The 23534-nt window shown below is 41.9% G+C and overlaps 1 protein-coding gene across 2 annotated transcripts; it reads left to right on the forward strand.

Annotated features, from left to right (window-relative positions):
• The first annotated feature begins 5638 nt into the window (after nt 1–5638).
• Nucleotides 5639–23534, forward strand: LOC102942547 (synaptotagmin-15). 2 transcript variants are annotated; one of them, XM_043552172.1, is made up of 9 exons: nt 5639–6121; nt 11143–11353; nt 12168–12310; nt 12992–13287; nt 13931–14101; nt 15252–15372; nt 18634–18678; nt 19875–20054; nt 21522–23534. In XM_043552172.1, exons 1-9 carry the CDS (start codon nt 6115–6117, stop codon nt 21656–21658), a joined length of 1311 nt encoding a protein of 436 aa, XP_043408107.1. In that variant the 5' UTR covers nt 5639–6114; the 3' UTR covers nt 21659–23534. The 2 variants fall into 2 exon arrangements, with proteins under 2 accessions (XP_043408107.1, XP_027685315.1); XM_027829514.3 differs by lacking the exon at nt 18634–18678 and having other exon boundaries at nt 5642–6121.

The raw sequence follows: 23534 nt of genomic DNA on the forward strand, positions 1-23534 counted from the left end.
ACTCATTACCATGGAACATCATGAAGAAATACTTCCTTATGTTTGTTTTAATCTGCTGACTATTAATTTAATTAGGTGATCCCCAGTTCATGTGTTATGTGAAGGGGCAAAGAACAACACTTTCTTCTTCACACCATTCATGATTTTATAGACCTTCGTCATATCTCCTCTTAGTTGTTTCTTTTCCAACCTGAAAAGTCCCAGTCTTTTTAATCTCTCCTCATATGGAAGCTGTTCCATACGTTAATCATTTTTGTTGGTCTTCTCTGTACCTTTTCCAATTCTAGTACATCTTTTTTGAGATGGGGCGACCAGAACAACACGCAGTACTCAAGGTGTGGGCATACCATGGATTTGAACTATAGCAATATGATATTTTCTGTTTTATTATCTATCCCTTTCCTAATAGTTTCTAACAGTCTGTTAGCTTTTTGTTTTTACTGCTGCTGCACATTGAGCAGATGTTTTCAGAGAACTAGCCACAAGGACTCCAAGGTCTCTTTCTTGAGTGGTAACAGCTAATTTAGACCCAATAATTTTATATGTATAGTTGAGATTATGTTTTCCAATGTGCATTACTTTGTATTTATCATCACTGAATTTCTGCCATTTTGTTGCCAAGTTACCCAGGTTGGTGAGATCCCTTTGTAAGTCTTCGCAGTCTGCTTTGGACTTCTATATATTTTGTAACCTGGTATTACTGTGTCCCACTGCTTTTTTTATCCTTCCACCAAGTTTCTGTGATGCCTATTATATCAATATTCTCGTTTTAATACCAGGCACTCAAGTTCACTCCTCTTAGTATTTAGACTTCTAGCATCTGTATTCAAGCACTTATAAAATTTGTCAATATTCAGTTGTTTGCGGTCATGTGATGTTATTGAATGGGACTCATTTTCAGTTCCTATTGTACTTTATCATCAACTTCCCTTTTCTAGGATATAGTGTATCCTCTTTAATTAACCCTACATGATGTCTCTGTCTGAAGTGTGTTCTCCTCCACATCTGTTGGCTTTCCCTCTGCCCTTAGTTTAAAAACTCCTACCACATTTTTAATTTTACATGCCAACAATCTGGTTTCATCTTGGTTTAGGTGGAGATCATCCATCCTGTATAGACTCCTCCTTTACCAAAAGATTCTCCAGTTCCTAATAAACCAGAATCCCTTTTTCTGTTAGGAAGAAAAATTGATATCACCCCATTGATATATCAGATTTGCTGACATCACCTGGATCTTGTTTTATGAATACAAGTTGCAATTGGCTTGGGGTTTTTTGTTTTTTTGCCCCAAGACTACAATGTACACAAATACAAATATATAGCAATCAAGGATACAAAAATATAGCAAAAACACTCATACCTGCTCTGGATGACAAGTTGTTTTGGTAATGGTTATTTGCTAAAAGGTAAAATGAAAAGAGAAAAAAAAAGTAAAATCAGACAGAAAGGTATGAGATGGCCACAAAGTTTGTAGGGAATTAAACCTACTAATATAGCAAGATATGCAGAGAAAGAACCCACTCCATGAAAGCAGGAGATGTACACATGGATGACTGTCCATCCCCAAGCAATCCCCACACCGGCAGCATGGTTCCAGCAGGAACCATGTTGCACTGACTGGTACCCCTGTAACTGCTCAGTAGCAGTCCATGGAGCATTGTAGCAGTCCAAGAGTCCATGAAGCAGTCACTCCCATTAGGATATCAGCTAATATTTCTGTTGGCTGTGGAGGGGACAGTAGCATGGAAAGCTGTCAGTCCTCTGCAGTCCCCACACAATTCCAAACGTTGAGGAGTCTCAACCCTGCAATGCTCAGCAGAAAGGCTTCTACAAGTGTACAAGGAAAGGGGCATGATACTGTGGTGATGGCATTCCACATGCCTTCCAGCTAAGCAGCAAGAAGTCTGCTCAGGGAGGGGAGCGCGGGGGGGTGTGTGTGTGTGTGTGTGTGTCTAGCCCAAATCCTGAATTATTATGAATCCATTGTAGAAATAAATATAGCAGAAGCAACTGATAGAGAGAAAATCACTGTTGGGAAATAAATACATTCAGTAACTAGCAACATGTGAGAAGGTGGAAATTAAATATACGTGAGAGATAAATGGCTTTATATTTAAAGGTAACCTGAAATGCTACCTCCCTGCTGGAAAAGTCCTATACAAAGTAATTAGAGTATTAAGCCAATCTAGCTAAAAGTTATAGCAGGAAATTTTAAGTGTTATGAAGATGGATTCAAATATTCTATAGAAAGGATTTTAAAGTAAATTTTATTGAATCTGATTTAATTTCATTAGACCCTTATTGGTTTCATCCCCTATTAACTTCTGTAAGCATTAAGAAGAATTTTTTTTAAAAGTATATGAGAGCATGTGGTAGTGTATGTACACCCCATCCCCATTTGGGGTGGATCATGGGTGCACTGATATAGCGGTTACAACCTACCAGACTATCATGGACCTCATAACAGCGCGGCCCAATGGCTAGAGTCAAAGCAGCAGCCCTTGGGTTCTGGGCTGCATGGCCTAATGGCTCGAGACACTGGGCAGTGTCACCTAGTGGCCAGAGTCACTAGAGCAGCCCTCAAGTGCAGGGCTGTGTGGTCTAGCAGACAGAGTTTATATAGCAGTCCTCGAGGGCAGGGCAGCGTGGCCAAGTGGCCAGGGTCAATATGGCAACCCTTGAGTGCAGGGCAGCACAGCCTAATGGTCAGATTGAGTGGCAGCCAAGGTAGGGGAAACTGGGTCCAACTGACTCCATCGGGTCCCAACCGAGGGCCCTAACAGTGGCAGAGTGGCCCACCACTGCGTCAGCAGGGAATCCAACTGCAACACTGACCTTACACAGGTGGGAGATACCACTCACTCCACCTCCCTTTTCTACTGGGCTTCCTGAAGCTGCAGTCCATATGACATCAGGGTCTCCTCGGCACAGGTAACTCCCTGGGACTCCAACTCTAGCCAGTCAGTTGTAAGCAACAGGTCTTCAATCTGTGTCTCGGGATCTCTAGCAAGGGAAGGGCTGTAATGGCTCCTGGGCTGGAGCCTTCACCAAGCATCCTTCCTCCTTGGTGGTCAGCCCCAAACTGGGTTGGGCTGCTCTCCTTTATACTAGCACAGCAGTTGGAGCATGCCCAGCAGGATCTGAGGGGCGGGACTTCCTCCACCCATGGTGTGTGATTAACCCTTTCCTGCCTGGTGTGGAGTATGCGCACCCCATCACAGAGCCCAAGTTATGAACAGGACACATCGAAAAAGTATAAATCAGTCTAAAATTACACTGAAAGTCTTGGTAGTTACCATAGTCTAAGTTCAGGAGCTCTTCTGAAACAGCCAATGTCACTCAAAGATGTAAAAAAGCAGGGAGCTGCATTCCTTATAGCTCTTAAGGTTTTATTAGTAATGGCATCTGCTGCTGTAGGAGAAAGATAGAATCCTGAATTCTATGTCTTGGCAGGTAAGTGAAAGAAGAATTGAAAACTGAACAATTTTGGTTTCAAATATACTCCTTTATAATTTTTAAGTTCACACATATATTTTGTTAATTAATTGGAGTATGTGTACATTTATTACACCCAAAATCAACATGAAAAGAACAGTAATAAAGCTGCAAAGTCAAGACACAAAAAAGTTAGGAAATCCCAGAGTTAAGGTTACCTGTGTTACCTTAATCCTCCCCTGCGTGTATATGCATTATGATACAATATTTAAAATATATGATAATATACTATTTTCCCACAGGAATCTTCAGAGATTTTAGCTGCTAAAAGCTAAAAAGTCTCTACTGAGCATAAACAATCTGCAATTTTACCAAAACTTATAACTTTACCAAAACTTATAACTTGGTCAAATTTGGGTGGATTTTCAGAGATGAAAAAAGGCCAGACAGAGAGCCCTCCCCAGCTGCTAAATTTCAAGTTCCTGTTCCAAAGCTTGGGGCACTAAAGCATTTCAAAAGAAAAGGTTGTCGGAAGTTTCTGACATGGCAAAACAACGTGTTTTTCCATAGCCTTGTTACTCGAAACAGCTGGATCATTTTGGTCGTGGAAGACGCCTAGCCTGAAAAATTTCAGCCCAAATGATTAAAGGTTGACAAAGATATAAACAACTGAAAATGGGGTCTTATAACAGGAACCCTTAATAATAGATGGTGCTACCAGCCCTGCCTACAATCATCATTATGAAAATTATAGTGGTGCCCAGAAACACCAGTCAGGGTTGCTTTCTTCACCATTGTGCTAGTCACTGCACAAACAAATATGACGGCATGGCGTGGGATTTTCAAAAGTGCCTAAGTGAATTGGGAGCACAAGTCTCATTGACTTTTAGTGGGACTTATACTCCTCATTTAGATTCTTTTGAATATCCCACTCACATTCCCTGCCCTGAATGTGCGCTCACAATCTATAAACCATTACATTTCACCCAGTAGTATAGTTGATGGTAATCACAGGTAAATAGCGTTTACCCACTTCTCCAATGGAAAATATAGTTTACCCACTTCTTTATTTTAATCACTACGCCACTGAGTTCACCTTTAATAAGGAGGTAGAAGTTGCCAGTCCAAATCCAGTGTCAGTTGTAGGAAAGCTAGGCTGTTTTATCTATGTGAAATTAATTGGAGGCCTGAGTCTTATTTGACATCTCTGATCACCCCTGGATTTCTTTCAGCCTTGCTGCTTTCCACCTTTATCTCCCTCCCCAATTAATACCCTGTGTTTCAGTTAGTTTCCTCTAGATGAGGGACTTCACTTTTTTCCAACATGAATCCTATTTTTTTAAATTTATGCCCATGCTTCCAATCTATCCCCTTTGTATTATTTCTTTGTCCCCAGGGGTATTCAGAACTCCTCCAGATTTAGTGTCAACTGTAGATTTCATTACTATGCAGTTTTCTCTCTCTCTCTCTCTTCTAGCCCATTTATAAAGGTGTTAAATGAGAACAGAACTCTGCCTGCAGGGAGCCCCTTCAGGACCTGTCTGAAGTATATAGGTGGGGCATCATGAGAAAGTTTGCTCGCCTGCCCAGGGGATAAGGAGAAGACTTAATTCACCTTTCAACTTTGTGAAATGCACTGCAATAAAAATAATAGATGAATTGTTCTTTATGGAGCTTAAAACAAGTGAACCAGCCTATCAAGGTTTACACTAAGAAATGCATAAATAGTTGATCATTTCTTGCATACGGCTTTGCACGTCTATAGCACTAAGGCACAAGGATCTTTGCAAAGGAGGGTAGGAATAATTAACTCCCCCTTTAACAAGGAGGAAACTGAAGCAAAGAGGTGAAGCGCTATGCCCACAGCAAGTCAGTGGCAAAATCCCACTCCCCTGTAACCGCTGCAGCCTGCCTCCCAGCTAAAACCTTGGTTCGAATGTCAGGCTTGCCACAGGCCCTGCCCTGAAGTTTGAGCCCTATTCAACTCAGCTCCGCTTAGAACGGGCCCTTCAAGGTCTTTCAGTGCAGAGGGCATCGCTCTGCGAGCAGAAAAATCCCTTTTAATAACATGCTCTAACAACCCTAGATATCTGTACACTTAAATACACTCGGACTAGGGCGGTTTTCTTAGCTGAACAAACATCGCCCCGATAAAGCCCGGCGTGACTTTTCCAGCAGCAGGCAGGAACCAGGCACCTCCCCTCCCGCCGAAGAGCGCAGCTTAAAGGACCAGGAAGCCAAGAGAGGAAGCGGTTTGATGTTGGTGCTTTTATTGTACGGATGCTACAAACCCCAGGGGTGGGCGGCAGGAGCTGACTGCAGAGCCTGCTTCATTGTCCCTGCAGCCCTTAAATACCGAGCAGCTCATCTGTGACTAGAGGAGGAGCAGGCTGGGCCGCAGGAGCGAGGGAAGCAGCGGCCAGCTGGCCAAGGACTCGCTGCCTCCCGCTCCCTGATCTCCGGCTGCTGCCCGGGAACACAAGACGCACGTGGGGAAAAAGTCACCAGCTGGCACCTGGGGCCGTGCGAGGGCTGGTGGGGGGCAGGGAGCTCGTGCACCCCGCCTCCCGCCGGGGGAAGGGCAGACAAGGAGCTGATCGCCCTGCCGGGGACTGGAGGAGATGGGGCTGAGCCTGTGAATTTGAGGGACGAAGGATCCAGCCCAGCAGCTGAGGACCCATGTCTGGTAAGTGCCGGGGTTGGCCTGTAGGGGCCCAGGGCATCCCCCGGCGAGGGGGATGTGGGGCACAATCCAAGGGGAGCTAGTCAGGTGTAACTTGGGGCTCAGATCTCTGCCAGCCCCACACCTAGGGCCAGTGTCCTTGGAACAATGTGTACAGTGGGGGTGCTGAGCCATTGAACTAACCTCTAAACCCTGCATATGTTGGAAACCACTTCAAGCCAAAGGGTGCAACAGCACCCCCAGTACCCCTAGTCCTGGGGAGGTCAGGGCTGGGGCTGGACACTTAGCTGCCCAAGCACCAAGAAGAGGGCGATGCCTGGTATGCAGGGGCCACACAGGCACAGCTATTCTCCCCCTTTCACCTCCCCCCTCCCCAATGTCTCAGGTGACTGGATACCAAACCATTACCTGCTATTCATCACCTAGGAGAGGGGGCATGTCAGTACCAGGCTAGGTCCCCTCCAGCACCCCATGCCTGCATCAATCTCATCCTTGCTCTTCTCTGATATAGGTTCCTGTGAACCTAATCTGAACTGAAATTTCCCTCCTCTTCAGAAATCCAGCCCCTGTCCACACTGCTCCTCGGGCAAATGATTTTCTAAGGTTCCTGAGTTGCTGAAATCTCCAGATTGCTTCTGTGCTGGGGGACTGCCCTGCTCCATCCTGCTAATATGCTCCTTAAATAAATAGAATAATAAACTCTTTAGAAGAGCTTAGTTATGGATCCAAAGCAGAATTTGCAGCTTCCTTCAACCCATCTCTAGTAACGATTGTGAACATGAACTACTATACAGTTATTCACCTCTCCTCCAGAACTCCAGCTATGAAGCACCGTCCCTCTAATTCTCAGGTCTCCCACTTGATTTTATTATATGCCCTTGGTGATTGCTTTCCTATCAAATAATTGCTTAGATTCTGTTGTATATAATGCATGTAAGGCAGAGAGAGCAAGCCAAGAAGGAAATGTAAAAGCAGATAGATTTTTCAGAAAACACTGCACTTTTCTGTCATACAGATTTGTGCTAAGGCAAATGTGTAAACTATAATGAGAATGAAGAGAAAATACATTGCAGATCTGAGACCTGAGTATGAATTAATTTGTGAGGCAGTGCTGCCTGACTGTATAACCACAATACAATTTATTTGGTATGGTATCGGTATGGTCATTTCTCAGGCTGCAGATTTACCAGAGAACGGTGGGAAGGATGGGGAGTGGTAGGAGGAGAAAGCTTATTTCCACAGCTATTTTTGCAAATAATAAACAAGAGACTATAAGCCTGAGGGAGACAGAAAGTCCACCCATCAAAATATTGTGTGTGCTAAAGTCAAGGGTAATATCTTACATATGTTGATAGCTCATCCTTACAGAGCAAGAGGTTGGAGGAGATTAACTGAATGTTGTAACTGGTTCTTTCCATCTCTAACTTCTATGCTCTATATCATACATACAGTACACCAATTTCTCATGAACATAGGTAGTTATTTAATCATACAATCATTTTTCTTCTTATACACAACCAATCACACCTATTTTAAAAGCTGTCTTTCTGATTTATGCCACACTGTATCCTCCTAATCTGTTGGCTACTGCTGTTGGTTTAACCAAATAAGGCAAACCGCTCAAAAAATGACAATAAGCCAAATTCTGCTTTAGATAAATGGGTGAATTCTAAGCAGGTCTGTTGAATCCAGTACAATTCCTGTGGATTTACCCAAATATGAATAAAAGATTAATTTGCTGTCAGTGGGTGGGGCAAGTGGGTCAGAAATGTTTAATGACATGATTCAACAGTGAACAAATTAATCTCACTGAATTTGCGCAAATGTTAAGAGCTCATTCTCTTTGGATTTACTTCATTGCATTCCATGGATGGCTGTTGTAGTTACACCACAACACCTGTTGGTTTATTGTCACTGATGGTTGTGTGGATAAGGCTGCTTGGGCAGGCTACCTAAGCAGAACAAAGGATAGTTGGAAAAGGAGTAAGTGCTCGGAAATGGAGAGAAGGAAATATGTTGAAAACAGAGAAATAGCAAAGAAGATAAGTGGGTTAAGCTTTTATGGCCCTTGAAATGCTTGCCTTTCTTTAATATACATACATCACAGTGGAGAATAAAACCATGAACCATACAAACATTTGCAGTGCAGATATTACACCTGTGGAACTATTTCATTTTTACCAGTGTTCATTTTATCATGGAATTTAGCTAAAAGACTTACCTTCATCAGACACTTCTCACTCTGCTCTTCAAAAAGCAATGGATAAAGATTTGCACATTTGCCAGTTTTACCTACATGACTGTTTCAGTGGAAATTTATGAGTATGCTCTCAAAGACTAACAGGTAATGTGCATCTACAGAAGTTCTTTGGTCAAGAGCGAATTTCTGAATTGCCAGTTTCCCCAAACTTCAAAGTTATGCAACAGTTAAGAAATTAGGTTGCCAGTTTAGCATATCCAGACTTTGAACCCACAGCAAACAGGCAAATGAGTTTCCTGTCTCCCAAAGCAATTTATTACAATCATAGGTTGGATATGTTTTGGTTTCTAGATACACTCTCTTCAGATTACAAAAGAAAAGAAAAAGATTACATTCATTGTTCTGAAAAGTTCATATGTTGGTTGAGAGGCAGGAGAAGATATAAAAGCAGATTAAAAAATAAACAAACAAAAAAGAAGTATGATCACAACTTCTATTTAATCACACAGAGATCAGACTAGATGATCTAATGGTCCTTTCTGGCCCTAAAAATCTTTGAATGAATAGTTTTTGCTTGTATTGCCATGCGAGCTGCTGATTAAATACAGCACCTCTACCACACCTCAGGAGGAGATAAAGAAGAGCAGGGAATTCAGAAATAACATGTATGTGTGAAGTATAAGTGGAAGTATCGTTACCAGAGAACCATTTACACGCTTTGTACTATTTGGTCACTTCAAAATCTGAACAAATATTTTATCCAGTATTATTTACTGAAAGCAGACTGTGCTTGATGTTGTACAAATAAGACAGGATTCCTCTTCCATCACAAAAAGAGTTTAGAATCTAGTTCAGAACTTCAAATACAGCCAGAACAATTCAGAAATCAGAGAGAAGCGTGGTTTCAAATAACACCAAACTCTGGGAAAGTTCAGCTCCAGATCTAGACTTTGTGGCTCCAGCCCATGTGACCCCAAAACATATCACCGGGGGATAGCATGAACTTGAGAAATTTTGCAATGATCAGCATTAAAAGTCTTTGCAGAAAAAAATGTGTTTTAAGGAAGGGGTTTAAAGCAATAGAAGGAGGTTGTCTGGAGCCTTCAAAAGAAGAGAGAGTTAAAAGCCTAAGGGGAGGCCTGGAGTAGGAGAACACAACAGATGCAGTTAGGAGGGAAGCGATTCTGTCGGTAAAATTAATCACTTACAAAAAGTGAGGCATAAGAAAAGGAAATGCAAGGAAACCTCACAGAGGACACCAAGCACATTCAGAGCTCACCACACTTTCAGCAATCAGAAGGAATTGCAGAACTGTTGTGGCGACTCCCTCTTTTATGCCCTTGGAATGCTGTACAAGGGAAGGGATGAGGGGCCCCATTGACTATGCTCACTAAAAGATTTAGGGGGCTCTTGTTCCTATGTGTAAGAAGATTGAGAGGCCACAGTGAAGGAAGTGGCTTTCCACCACCTCAGCACCTCCCTCTATTCTGGGGCTGAGGGGTGACATTTTAGTCCCCAGCTCAGGTTACAGCAGCCTGAGGGGTTACCTCGCAATGCCCCCAATGCCCCAGACTATTCCAGCAGCCAGGAACAGCCAGGTTCCCTGGATAGGAATGCATCCCTCCCCACTAGGAATCTACATGGCATACCACTTGCACCAAAGACTCCGCTTGGGGTGGCATAGCACTGGCTATGGTGGTTCTGATTTCCAATGGAGTTCCTGGTCTGGGTGGTGGTGGGGCCTTATGGTCTCTTTATGGCTTCTGTATTCCAGCAGAGATAGTGTAAAGTAGCCCTGGGATACCAATGACTTGAGTCCATTATCAACATCCAACTTTTGTTCTTTACTGAATAAGAGATCCTCATCAAGGAATCTCTGCATATTCATCTTAAATTTAAAGCATCTTTGATATCTTGATAAATTATCTTCATTTTTGCTGGCTACAATACTGCTCTCTCAGGGTTTCATTTTTATCTTAAGAAATCAGGATTCAGGATACAACTTTTAGATGACGTGCCTGAGCTGATCTTTTCAGATCAGGAAACATACGTATCCTCTAATTCTGTTTTGTTGTGTTTCTAAACCTCCTTTGTACTAAAGATTCTTTGCTTTGTTTCATTTTTAAACTCTGTTTTGCTTTTTTCTTCATTTGGACACACAGTCTCAACTGAACATTGAAGAAAAAGGAAACAAATCAAAGTAATGGTATAATGTGATGCCTGGTATTTCACCCTCTATTGTCTAGCCTGTTTTTCCTGTAATGGGAGTACTACAAGATCTCTCATGATAATTGGAATAAAAATAAGAAAGCTTTGGCATTTACTTATATTCCATGCAGGTTCTTATTCCATGCTCATCACCAAAGTATCTGATCACCTTCCAGTAGAGTATTAAGAGATGTAACTAATATCTATCAGGTGTTTGGTTCTCCCATCCTCTACCCACGGGAATGTTTTGTTTTGGTAGGTTTTTGTTAACTATATGTTGCTATATATTTGTGTTAGAGAAGGCAGGTCAAAGAAATGTGCTTTGCAGCTGGAGTGGAAGATGGTGAGGGTTTGTGATGGCCACTAGGTTCTGAAGGAATTCATTCCAGTCTCAGATTGGACCCCCAAGAAAACTCTTGAGGGTCAAATTCTATTTCCAAAGTTTCAGCCAATATAATTGATAGTGAAATAAGCAAATCCATTCTCATCAATCTTTCAGCAAACCAAAAAACTGTAAGCTCTTAGTCTTAGGAGCATCTTCTTAAATTTAAATATTCCTATCCAAAAAACCCTATATGTATTGATGATCCCACTTTGTATGCTTTCCTGTAACCAGAACAGGTAGCTGCTGTGGCTGGAGGTGTAATAGGAGCAATCCTTTTATTGATCCTTATTGGAATAGCAGTGTACCTGCTTTGGAAGAAGATATGCCTCCTACCTTCCTATGAGGAACTCCCCAATTCAGTCTCACCAACACATCCAGATGCCAGTCTGGAGGATCAGACTTTAAGCCAGCAATCTTCGGTAATTCAGCCAAAAAGCATAAGGTGAATAGACATCTCCTTCTTCTTATGGGCTACTGTTTATCAAGCTACATACTTCTCTACCTGCCAAAGGCCCAAATGTGGGACAATGTATGACAGGAACCCAAAATGATGCGGGGAGGGGGAGAAATCAATCATGTAGGAAAGGTAAAATGCTGTGGGATTCATGCCTTTAGGGTAAGTGACTGTTACTATAACCTCAGTTCAGTAATACATTATATACATTGGAAATAAAGAAATATAATTTAACAATAAAGGTGGGGAAACCAAATTGACTTGGAACATGGATAACTTTGTTGGTTCTTAAACTCTGATCCATGGCCCAAAGCCCTTCCTGGTGGTCCTTAGAATGAAACATTTTAAGAGCCAAGCAGTGGGAATTTTGGATATGGGGGAAGGTAATTAATGAGCTAATGAAGTAGTCGACTGAAAAAGTTGGAGAGCTACTGATCTGCTCAATCTCAATCTCTAAAACAAAAAAGTTCAATTGATTTTTTTTCTTTGAAGCATTAATTAAAGATAAGGAGAGGGGATCTGACTGAACGTTTACTTGTATGTAAGGTGCCCGCCATAGTGAGGGCCACAAATCCCTGACTGGGACCTTTAGGTGCTACCTTCATACAAATAAATAACTTTCTATGATTTTTATATGGGCGAAACAAGGGGTATTGCATTATCAATCACATCCACCTAAGGACTAATGCAGCTACAAACGATTTCTGCAAAACTATGGAACTACAACTAAATGTATTATTCTCTGATTGAGTTTGGTTTCCTTAGTTAAACTGGAAGAGCTGTTTGTTGTTGTTCTGAGCAGAACTAGAAGCGTTCCGTTCATCATTCCACCAAAATTTCATGGGCGAGACTGGATTAACCTGACAAATGGAGAGCAGGTTCAGAAGGACAGTGACCCCTACGTGACTCCGGAGTCTGGGCCCCGGTGTTCTTTTCACTCCTTGGGTATGATGACACTGCAAAGGTGGGACAGATTATTGGAAAGGAAGCTTGAGTACTGTGCAACACATTTGCTATGCAAATATTATACACTACAATTGTTATCTGTCCACACTCTGGAGTGATATTGATATATATATATCACAAAGTGTAGCTACACTACAGTATTCTACAGTAATAGCCCCAAACACTGTACTGTATGTTTAGATAGGAATTGGGCCAGAGTGGGGCCACCCTTACACTGCTGTACAAGGGAGAGGGTAGAGCACAAGAAGCAAGTTTTCCTTGCAAGTCCCTTCAATATAGGGACAACACAAGAGCTGCTCAGGGCTAGTGTCCAGTCAGTGCTAGCATCTCCCACAAGGGGCAGGCGTGGCCAGTTGCAGAAGGGACCACATGCTGCACTCTGGAGGGCTGGAACAAACAGCAGCTACATTCCCCCAGTAGTTGTCCAAGGCAGAGTCACTACAGAAGCCTCCATAACAATATTAAGAAGAAGAAAAAAGAGATCAGTCTACACACTCTCCTCAACCTTTAGGGGAAAGGGAATTCAAAGGCAGAATTTATAAACAGAGAAAGACTGAATAAATAAAAGCTTTACATGTTTCCCTAAAGAGGCAGTAGCTGTAAGAAATACTGCTGTAGTCTGAGGTTAACTTGCTTGGTTTTGTTTTTTATTTTGCAAAGCTGGAGCTTATGTCATAGGGTCTATCAACCCAGAGCTGTACAAGTTCCCTGAAGACAAGAGCGAGACAGACTTCCCTGAGTGCAACATTGGCCGTCTTTGGTTCTCAGTGGAATATGAGCAAGAGGCTGAAAGGCTTCTCGTCTCCTTGATAAAAGCTAGAAAACTGCAGCCTCCTACAGATTCCTGCAGTCCCTTTGTGAAAATTTATCTGCTGCCTGATGAAAGGCGTTACCTTCAGTCCAAAACCAAACGCAAAACCCTCAACCCTCAGTTTGATGAAAATTTTATTTTTCAGGTACTTGCCTTTTAACTGGAATGGTACATCTGATGTGTCACTCTGGATGTCAGGGAAACAAGATCACTAGGCTGTGCAGCCAGGAGGTCTGTGTCATCTCATGGCGAACCTTTCCCGGCACATATATTGTCACAACGCCCTCTGGCTGTGAGGCAGTTTATTATTATTATTTGCACTGCCAGGGCCAGGCAGGGGTGTGTGTTTATGTTAGGCACTGTAAAAAACACAAAAAAGAGATGGTCCCGTACCCCAACAAACTTACAAGCTAAGTCAAACAAATCTCATTTGATATTTCATCTCCACTATTTAGTTTACACCATTTTGCCTCAAGTAGCGTAGATACTGGCATCTTAATTTCTGATTTTTTTTATAATATATTACGTTTATTATAGTTCTCAGTGCATTTATACAAAGAAAAATACAACCTCAAAACCCAGAAGAAGCAGTGGGCATACTGGGATGCAGATTATCATAGCTATTTTGCTTGTAAGAAATATAAATATATATCCTATTTTAAGTACAGAAACTACATGCCCTAAAATATTTCAGAGATACATGCATCACACGTGTGGTAATGATAAATTGCAGGGCTATGTAATAAATTACATTGTTATATTGAAATGTTCTGCCTATTTTTGTACAGGTTTCTAGTAAGACATTGTGTCAGCGGACTCTGAAGTTCTCAGTCTACCATGTCGATAAACAGAAAAAGCACCATCTCCTAGGCCAAGTGATTTTTCCTTTGAAAAATGAGACATTAACTGGTGACAGCAAACTAGTAATTTGGAGAGATTTAGAAGCAGAAAACTTGGAGGTAGGCAACTAATTAGGCAAATACCTCATTAGGCAAATAACTCATTAGGCAAATACCACTCTGTTTTGTATTTTTGAGCTTTCCCATTGTGATGGGCTTACAGGGGAGACTAGGGAGTTCTACAGAACATATATGTAGTACCCGCACATGGGCTCAGATGGGGCAGAGGAAGGCAAGGTCAAATATGGGATTGTTTTTGTTAAAAGATAGGGGATTAGCGTTTACCAGGGGTCCTAACATGCGCTGTGGAGGAGGCGGTGTCACATGCAGCACTATAACACTTTAATGTTTCTCATCAGAGTATTTAGCACAGGAATGAAATGGCTGCATTTGCACACAGCTATCTCCCCAACGGCTAGGATGAGGCGTAAAAGCCAAATGAAAAAACACCTGCTGCTGTTTGCTTCTGTTATGAATTAATGAGGACACAAGAAAGGCCCAGGACAAAGCAGGATGAACGATGCTGTATCCCAAATTAGGAGGAGGGATAGGAATGCAGGAAAGCTGCTGGCAAGCCTTCAGGGAGTTTTTCGTGTGTGTTAATATGACTCAGTGGGTAACACTTTCATAACACATCAAGACGGTTTGACCACCATTTATGTAAAGCCAGAAGCTTGGTTAGTGACAATTCTAAGACTACTTCATACTGAACAGTGCAGGGTTACAGTGTTACTCCTGCTGGTGCTGGGGGACTGGGAGGAGGAGGAGATGGTTTCCTGCCTTGGAGGGTGGGGGTGCAGGGAGGTGGGGGAGAGAGAGAGAGAGAGAGTGTGTATAAGGGTGGAGGGTGGGAAATGACACCTTGATAGCGCTGGGTGGATAAGAGACACAGCTGAGACTGGGATCCAGAAAGAAGGGTCAAATCCTGTTCACTGATGTAAATAACTATTTATGTGAATAAGGGCAAGCAGGTTTCAGTGGGAGGGGATAAAGTCAGAATCTCCTGCAAAGAACCATAGAGCAATAATCACTATGTAGGCAATTATACCAATGTTGGATTGTTCCTTTCAAATACCTCTAACAGTGAAATTCAGAGATGCTAGAATTCATGTCCCATTCCTAAAGTTGCAGAAATCACTGTTTTCCAATATATCTGACTGAAAAGAAAGCCTTTTAGATGCATTTTAATAGTGACCTTCCGCTTCCAAAGCCTCCTTCAGAGTACGGCGATATCCAGTTTTCTCTCAGCTACAATGACTACCTGGGCCGTCTCACTGTAGTGGTGCTGAGAGCGAAGGGATTAAAATTCCAGGATGAGAGAGAGATTGCCAGTGAGTATTACCTTCCTCTGTTACTACCCCTGGATTCCTGTTCTGGTTTGCTTCTTCCTGGCCCATCTTCCCAGTGCTTACGTTAAGTGACTCCCCTGACCGGCCAAACACCAGGAAGATTTAATTTCTGCACAGAAGCAAACTGTGTTGTGTTCCGGTGCTAACTAGATTTGGATATTTGCTGTTTGCGTATTCATTGGGTGGGAAAGTGGTTTGCAGAGAGGAGGGAAATGAAAGGAAGGCAAGACACTTAGCAAATCCTGTTGTGTCCTGCTTTCTGCTTTGCCTCCATTACAACCTAAGGAAGCTGCGGGTAGAGCATTGCACCGGTGAATCTGCTGTTACAGTTGAGAGAGCATGTCCAGGACAAACCCTGTATTTCTGAAGTTAGTGTTCAGACCAGAAGCAAATGATTTTTGGAAGGTCTGTTGGGCCATTTTGGAGATGTCCCTGGGATTTCAGCATGTGGACTGAAGGCAGACTAGGGCTCAATGGGCAAGGAAATCTGTTGAACATGTCCATTGCTCAAGACAAAGATTGATGGCAAGAAAAAGCACAGCAGATAGAGGAGGCAGGAAACATGGCTTTGGACAAGTATACAGTTAGCACTGAACTTTCAAAGCATGAAAAATGTATATAGGTTTAAAATGCATATTTGTGTAACAGCACTAATATAGTCTGTTAGTAGATGTTTGCTGCTCAGGTAATAGCTAGCAAGACACTGACATTCCCTTAGTTTTAGGTCCCATCATACCTGTTCTTTTTAATAATTTGAAATCTCCAAGTGCTAAAAATCACACAGGCTCTTTAATTAAAGATGGCCATATGCGAGCGCACAATCACGCTTTTTTCCAGTATGTAGATCCAATGTGAATCAAAGCTTCTGTTTGGCACATCTGGATAAGTAGGGCCTGACCTTGAAATAGGTCTCAACCGGGCCTCCATTTTTGTGGGGCATAATATTGTGTCTACAAATAAGGAGGCGTGTGGGATTGTGCCTGCAATTACCTGTGGATGCAAATGGTTTGGCCTGGTGTCCTTGGCCAAGCTTTGTTCTCCCAACATCCTTTTATGTAGTGAATATCAGCTGGTTGCTGTCATTCAGTCTGGGGGAAAAGTGGAGACGGGGGCTGCATTTCAGAGTTGATGTATGTAGAGAATGGTCCAAAACCCCACAGATCCAAACATCCTGAACTGGTGGATATTCAAATACATCTCTGAATCCAACAGTGTCCGTCTCTAGTGATTTGTGAAGCGATTGGGGATAAAAGGAGCCATATCAATGTAAAAGATTTTCTCTTACAGTTGAGTACAATTTAATTTTCTCTATAGAGATCTTCAGTAGCTGTATTTGTAAAGTGCATAGAGTGACAGTCTCATTGATGGAGATAAACGGTCTTTGTACAAGATATCTATAAACATCCAGGCAGTGGGACTCATGCTATTAACCCCAGAATGAATGCTCTCTCAAAATTTTTTATAACATTACTAGAGATGAATTTGCCTTGTTTAGGCCAGGAATGTTGTAAGAGGAGTTGTACAGTAGGAGCAGCACTGAAAATACCCATATTTCTAGTAAGCAAAGTCATGACCTAATAGGCAGCGCCTCTGCAGTAAGAGGTAAATAATGGACAGGCAGAAAACAACTATTATAAATGGGCACTAGACAGCGAACAGCTAGCTAAAATAAGGATGTTTATAAAACTGACTTCCGGGAGATGAATTGCAAATGAGGTGAATGTAGGGTCCTGATATTGAAAGAGGCTAAGGCAGGGGTTCTGCAACATGTGTGAACTCTGTGTGTGTGTGTGTGTGTGTGTGTGTGTGTGTGTGTGTGTGAACTCTGTGTGTGCACATGCACGCACAAACACACACACACACACGAGCGTTCCTCTCACAGTTCATCTCTGCTCTGGCCCAAAGTGCAGGATTTTAAATTTTGCAGCAGTAAGAGTCAGATTAAATTTGCTTCCTTCAACACATCGGCCATTGAGCTACTGTGTTAATTTGATGCCAGGCTCTTGCACATTATTACAGTAATCAGTGCACTGACAGGGCTGTGGAAGCTCTCCAGGAGGAAGGAAGGAAGGAAATGCTGTCAATAAGCAATTCCTCAGGATAAATGGCTAAAATTTAAAGATCTTTAAACAAACAGCCCTTATTTCCTTTGATAATGCCCACTGCTACAGCTGACTTAGTGACTGCAGATTCTCTGGCAAATCCTAAAGGGAAGAACTTGATTGAGAAGGCTCTTACAGTTTATAGGCTGTCTGTTTCCATACTGATTGTTGTTAATTATGATTATGTGTATTACTATAGCCCTTAGGATCCTCAATCATGGACCAGGGCCCCAGAGTGCTACGTGCTGTACAAACACAGAACAAAGAAAAGGTCCCTTCCCCAAAGAGCTGATCTTGAGAGCAAGGGCTTTGAATTCTATAGCAAGGTATAGGCCAATAAGGGAATGTTTACTGGTTGATTAAAACTTGAGTGACTTTAGTGCTTGTGTAAATGAGGAGTAGCTTGAGCCAGGCTTAGTGCAGGCAGTTTATGGGCTAACTTCTTTAAGCCAAGGCCTACCACAATCAACATACCTCAGTCGTTGGGTGAAAAGCCACCTACTCTGAAAAATCCATGGTCTCTCTTGAGCAGAAACTGCTGACTAACTAAGTTTGTGATGTGGATAAACCAGGACTAAAATGTTAATCTCCAAACTCCTGTTTGGACCCACTGATTTCCATTGATTTGAAGGGGAGCAGGATCAATAAGTCACCTGAGATTTAAGTTGAACTCAGGTCCATATAGATGAAAATCTCATGTACTATCTACAGTGGGTCACAGAGCATCTAAAACATCATCTATAATTTACTTGAACTTCCAAATGTCCCTTCAAAAGCTGGTTCTCTAGCTATAAGGATAATCCACGATACCAAAACAATTGTTTTTCTGATCAAAGAACATTATTCATGCAAAACCAAGATATGAGCTAAAAGGAATTGAGAAATTACATCACTCAAAACCAATTTAGCAAGATTAAAAAAGAGACTGGATATTTATATGGAAATCAAGAATATCCAATTATTATATATCCAGTTATCATAATGAATTATAACAACATTTTGGAAGGGATATTAAATCATCTGCTTCAGGGTTTAAGTCAATCCCTAACCACAGAGACCAGGAGGAGATCCATGCTGGGTGAGTGTGGAGGGGAATTATCTTACATTTGCCTATTGCTGCGTTTTTGCCCCTTTCCCTCAGAGACTGGATACTGGACTACACGGACCTTGAGTTTGACTCAAAATGGTAATTCCTAAACTTTATCTTCAAAAACTACTAATTGAAAGTGGGGTTCTGTTCTTACTCTGAAGATGATTGGGCTCCCCATACCATTCCCCAGTGAATCAGACTGTTCAGGACCAGCCTTAGCATATTTTTAATTAGTTTTGCAATAAAGACTGGAAATGATGGTGTGCCTGAGTGGCAGGGAGTAACAAACAGTTGCAGCAGGGGAGCTCTTATTTCTCCCTCAGGAAAACATTACTGTTTAGCCACCAAGATCAACCTTCTTCTATGCTTGCCAGTGAATACTGAAACTGAAGAGGGAAAATGGAATCATTTAGAGGCTGCTTTAGCTCTTATTTTCAAATGTTGGCTGAACACCACTGAGGAGCAGGGTCAGTCCAGACAGGAAGCAAGGAAGACTTTTTCTTGCTATTCTTTCCCCACCCCACCCTTCTTTTTCTATTTTGCATGGTCTCTTAGAACAGTGGTTCTCAAACTAGGACCGCCGCTTGTTCAGGGAACGCCCCTGACGGGCCAGGCTGGTTTGTTTACCTGCCACCTCCACAGGTTCAGCCGATTGCGGCTCCCACTGGCCGTGGTTCGCAGCTCCAGGCCAATGGGGGCTGCAGGAAGGGCGGACAGCACATCCCTTGGCCCGCGCCGCTTCCCACAGCCCCCATTGGCCTGGAGCGGTGAACCGCGGCCAGTGGGCGCCGCGATCGGCCAAACCTGCGGATGCGGCAGGTAAACAAACCAGCCCGGCCCATCAGGGGCTTTCCCTGAACTAGGGGCGGCCCTAGTTTGAGAACCACTGTCTGTAGGAGAAATAATCAACCAACCAAAGAGACAATTTTAAACCACCACCAGACACCTCTTTATTTCCCAACTGCCAATACCTTCTGCAAATTTACCCATCCACTCAAGGGAGGATAAAAAGTCAATGAGACTTAACTATCTGCTTAAGTGCAGTCTTGAACAGGGATTCTGCCTTCCTGAATGAGGGTCTAGATAGTTAGTGTACTCACTAGATAATGTCATTGCATATTGCCATCCTTCTGCATGTATCATTAGGCTTTCATCTAATTAGTTTTATGACCTAATTTGTTTTAAATATAGTTTCTGAAATCATGAAATTGTTTTGAATTATCTTTACCCTTTTCTCTCAAGTGCTGCTGACCTGTTGTTTTCTTCTCCTTGGAATTTTTTTTTCACCTCAGGTGTGTATATCAAAGTGTCCCTAATGAACCACAATAAATTCATTAAATGTAAAAAGACAACAGCTGTTCTGGGATCTCCCAATCCAGTCTATAACGAAACCTTCAGCTTCAAGGCAGACCAGACGGAGCTGGATACAGCAAGCCTGAGCCTCTCTGTGCTCCAGAGTGCTGAGGGAGACAGTAAGAAAACAGAATTTACTATATCTGAGATATACTAAAGCTCTTCCTAGGTTCTTGTACATTTGCAGCAAAGCAAGGCTTACTCTTGATAATTCTAAACACAGGAGAGTCACAGTAACCTGCACTGATAACCATCAGGAGCTAATGGGCAGCCAGGTATTTCAGAAGCTGTTGTTTAGATGACTAAACCACCAGAAGAAAGCTTAGAAGAGCTGGCATTTAAAAAATGGTTTTAAATACAATTCATGTTAGCTGTCATTCATTCTATAGCATTCTAATCATGTACATTTTTGAGTCTCACCGTGAGGAAAATGAAAAACAATAATTTTAGAGCCATTCACTAGTCTGTTTGGGTATGTTCCTTACATATTTTTCAGAGATTGGATATATCTGGAATGTTCCTTGATATTAGATTTCTAATATGATATTAGAATGACATTTGGAAATTCTCCACACACATACTCATAAATCCAATACTTGCTTTACAGCAACATCAGTAAGGAAGTAATCTAGACAGACAACAGTCTGTCATTTGAAATTCGGGTTGGGAAGGAGGGAACCTGTTCCAAAGATTTGAGATTAACTGAAACTTTAAATCAGCACCAGAACTGCTACAATCTAGTCAATTTCTGTATATTAGCAGCGGCATTCTGCTCTCTCTCTAGCCCAAGCATGAATTCAGTATTGAAACACAAAAGCTTTCATGGGGTTACCATATAAAATGTTTAGGTGAATGGACTGGCTTTGGGGGATGGGTAATGGCCTGCATTGTAATTAAGATGTAAACGTATCATCGTTTTTATGTGAGGATCTTAAAGTGCTTTACACACACTAACACTTCTCTGTGAGACAAGTTCAGATGACCATCCCATTTTATATATGGGTAATTGAGGCTTGGAACAATTAAGTGATTTGCCCACTGTCTCAGAGTCATTGGCAGAGCCAGAAACAGAACCCATATCTTCTGACTCCCAGTCAGATGCTCCACTAACTAAATATGCTTCTTCCATGAGCCAAAAGACTTTCACCTTCCAACATTGGTCTGAATCCTAGCCAACTTGGTGGTAGGGCACATCTTTGAAATACATCTCTAGGTGGAAGGATTTGAGGAGATAAAGATCGGTCTGCCCAGAACTGTAGCTCTGACTGGCAGTACACTGTAAGTGATGGAACAGGCCGAAGCTGATCTGACTGGGTGTGCGCCGCCTGCAATAGCTCCCAATAGCCGAGTCACTGGTGGGAACTCTGCCGTGGTAGGGGTGATCATCTTTAATGTGTGTGTACACTGAGAGAACACTATATCCCCAGATCTATAGCACACACTTTGATTGGAAATTCTGATTTAAAAAATATTCTCTCTTTTTATAGACAGTAAAAGAAATGCTGTTGTTCCACCCCGAGGTAAGAATCTAACCAGAACATAGTAAGGGTGCTGGCCACTAACCACACTCTTTTTTTTCTATTCAGAAACCCACCTGCTGGGTCGAGTAGTGGTTGGGCCCTTCATGTACACGAGGGGCAAAGAGCTGGAACACTGGAATGAAATGATCAGCAAGCCCAAGGAGTTGGTTAAACGATGGCATGCTCTGTGCCGCAACACCTAATTGAGCAGCATCACTCTGTCTGAACAGCACCTGAAAGACAAAGGACTCCTTTAAAATGTAGACACACTCATATTTTTTCTGAATCCAAAGACACGCACAGAAAACTTTTCCACCATTTAACCTCTGCAACCAGCCAACAACTTAACATTTATCCTCCACTAAACATACAGAAAACTCAGTCTCTCCTTGGCTGAAACAGAGTCTTCTCTCTCCCTCCAAAATGTTTTTCCAGTACTGTTTGATCAACATACAATAGATCACACAAAGCAGAAAGACAAACCATGAGTGCTGTAATCCCGTGACCAGTTATTTGAGCTGCTAATCTTGGCCCTTGGTCACTAATTTCCTCATTTGGACTGAACCCCAAACAAGCTACAAATGGTCCTCAAGGATACTGGGCCTGATTCACCACTACACTATTTCAGTTCTAGACGAGTGCAGCTTTACTGAAATTAATGGAGTGCCAAAGGCATAGAACTGGACTAACTTAATGGGGCCAATCAGGCCCAAAATATGTCAGCTGAATACAGTAAGCACAAGAAATACTTGAATTATCCAGGACAACTGCTTTATATTTCAAATCTAGTGTAAATCTGAATCTGGTTTATAATGACCCAGCAGCCATAACACATTTCTGTGAATCTCAAAATAACACTATACTTCTATCAACAGTTTAGTTGAATGTCTGCTATTGACTCCAAAATATAACACACCTTCTGGTGACACTGAAGACAAGGTAAAAGTATTGAAAATGGTGGCTAAAATTCTGATCATATTACAGCCTTATTATTAGCTTAAACTCTGGCAGAATGAACTGTTGTGGTGGTGGTAGTGGTGATTCCTTCATTTCTTTATTAAGTAAAGTGGATCAATTATATTTTAATTAGAATGAAAGCAACAGCACAGCTGTCACTTCTTGATGGCTCACCTAGGACTTGAACACAGTACTTTTTACATCCTAACCTAAATTCATAAACCAGACCACCAAACTGCCTTCTAATGCAGCATTTAGTATAATATGTTTCAATCAGCATTGTAATCTTTGCAGTTGAGATAAAACAGACTTCCTTTCAAACCGGATACAGTGTTAATTAACCTAATATGTTAAAAGTAGAGCTCTCTTGAGAACCAGAGCACTTTTCCTTTTGAAAACATTGCTGCTGTCTGAAGGTGGTAGCATGAATTGGAATATGTCTGAAATGGGCAATAGTACAGTAGGTTCAAATCTGCCTGAGCTGCCAAGTGAAATATTTTGGGGGCTTCAATCTAATTGGGAGAAGTCATGTGGGATCCTCATATCTCATAGTTTGTTATGAATATGGTACAAGAGAGGTCCAATATTGGTGAATCAGGTGAAGACATATTGGACTGGTTATGTGAAGAAACTTGTAAAATACCTGGACACACGACGTCTGTCTTGAATCAATACTATTAAGTCCCCGAAACTTTGAATAGATCTGGTTTCCCAATTCTATTCCCCAAAAGCTGTTTAAAAACAGTCTAATATCAAGCAAGTCTGATTTGAGGAGGAAAACAATATATGACAGTGTGCTAACTATATTGTTATAGTAAAATTGTAATGGACACTAAAATTACTCTTTGTGCATCCCCCGCTTAAGGTAGTAAAACCTAACTAATTTGGCTGTAAATGAAGGTGAACAATAATGTGTTTCAGTTAGTTAGGTTTTACTAGATGATGTGTGTGTTTATGTAGTTTAAATTTGTAATGTACTATATCTGTTAATATAAATGCTGCTAGGCTAGGAAACAGAGGATTTTTGTTTCTTTGCTTTCACTTTTCAAGTTGACAGCAAATCCATCTCTGTCTCACTGCACGGTATCCTGTATGTAATAAAAAACCAATACGTTGCACCAA

The sequence above is a fragment of the Chelonia mydas genome, chromosome 7 (assembly GCF_015237465.2).
Source record: "Chelonia mydas isolate rCheMyd1 chromosome 7, rCheMyd1.pri.v2, whole genome shotgun sequence".
NCBI lineage: Eukaryota > Metazoa > Chordata > Testudines > Cheloniidae > Chelonia > Chelonia mydas.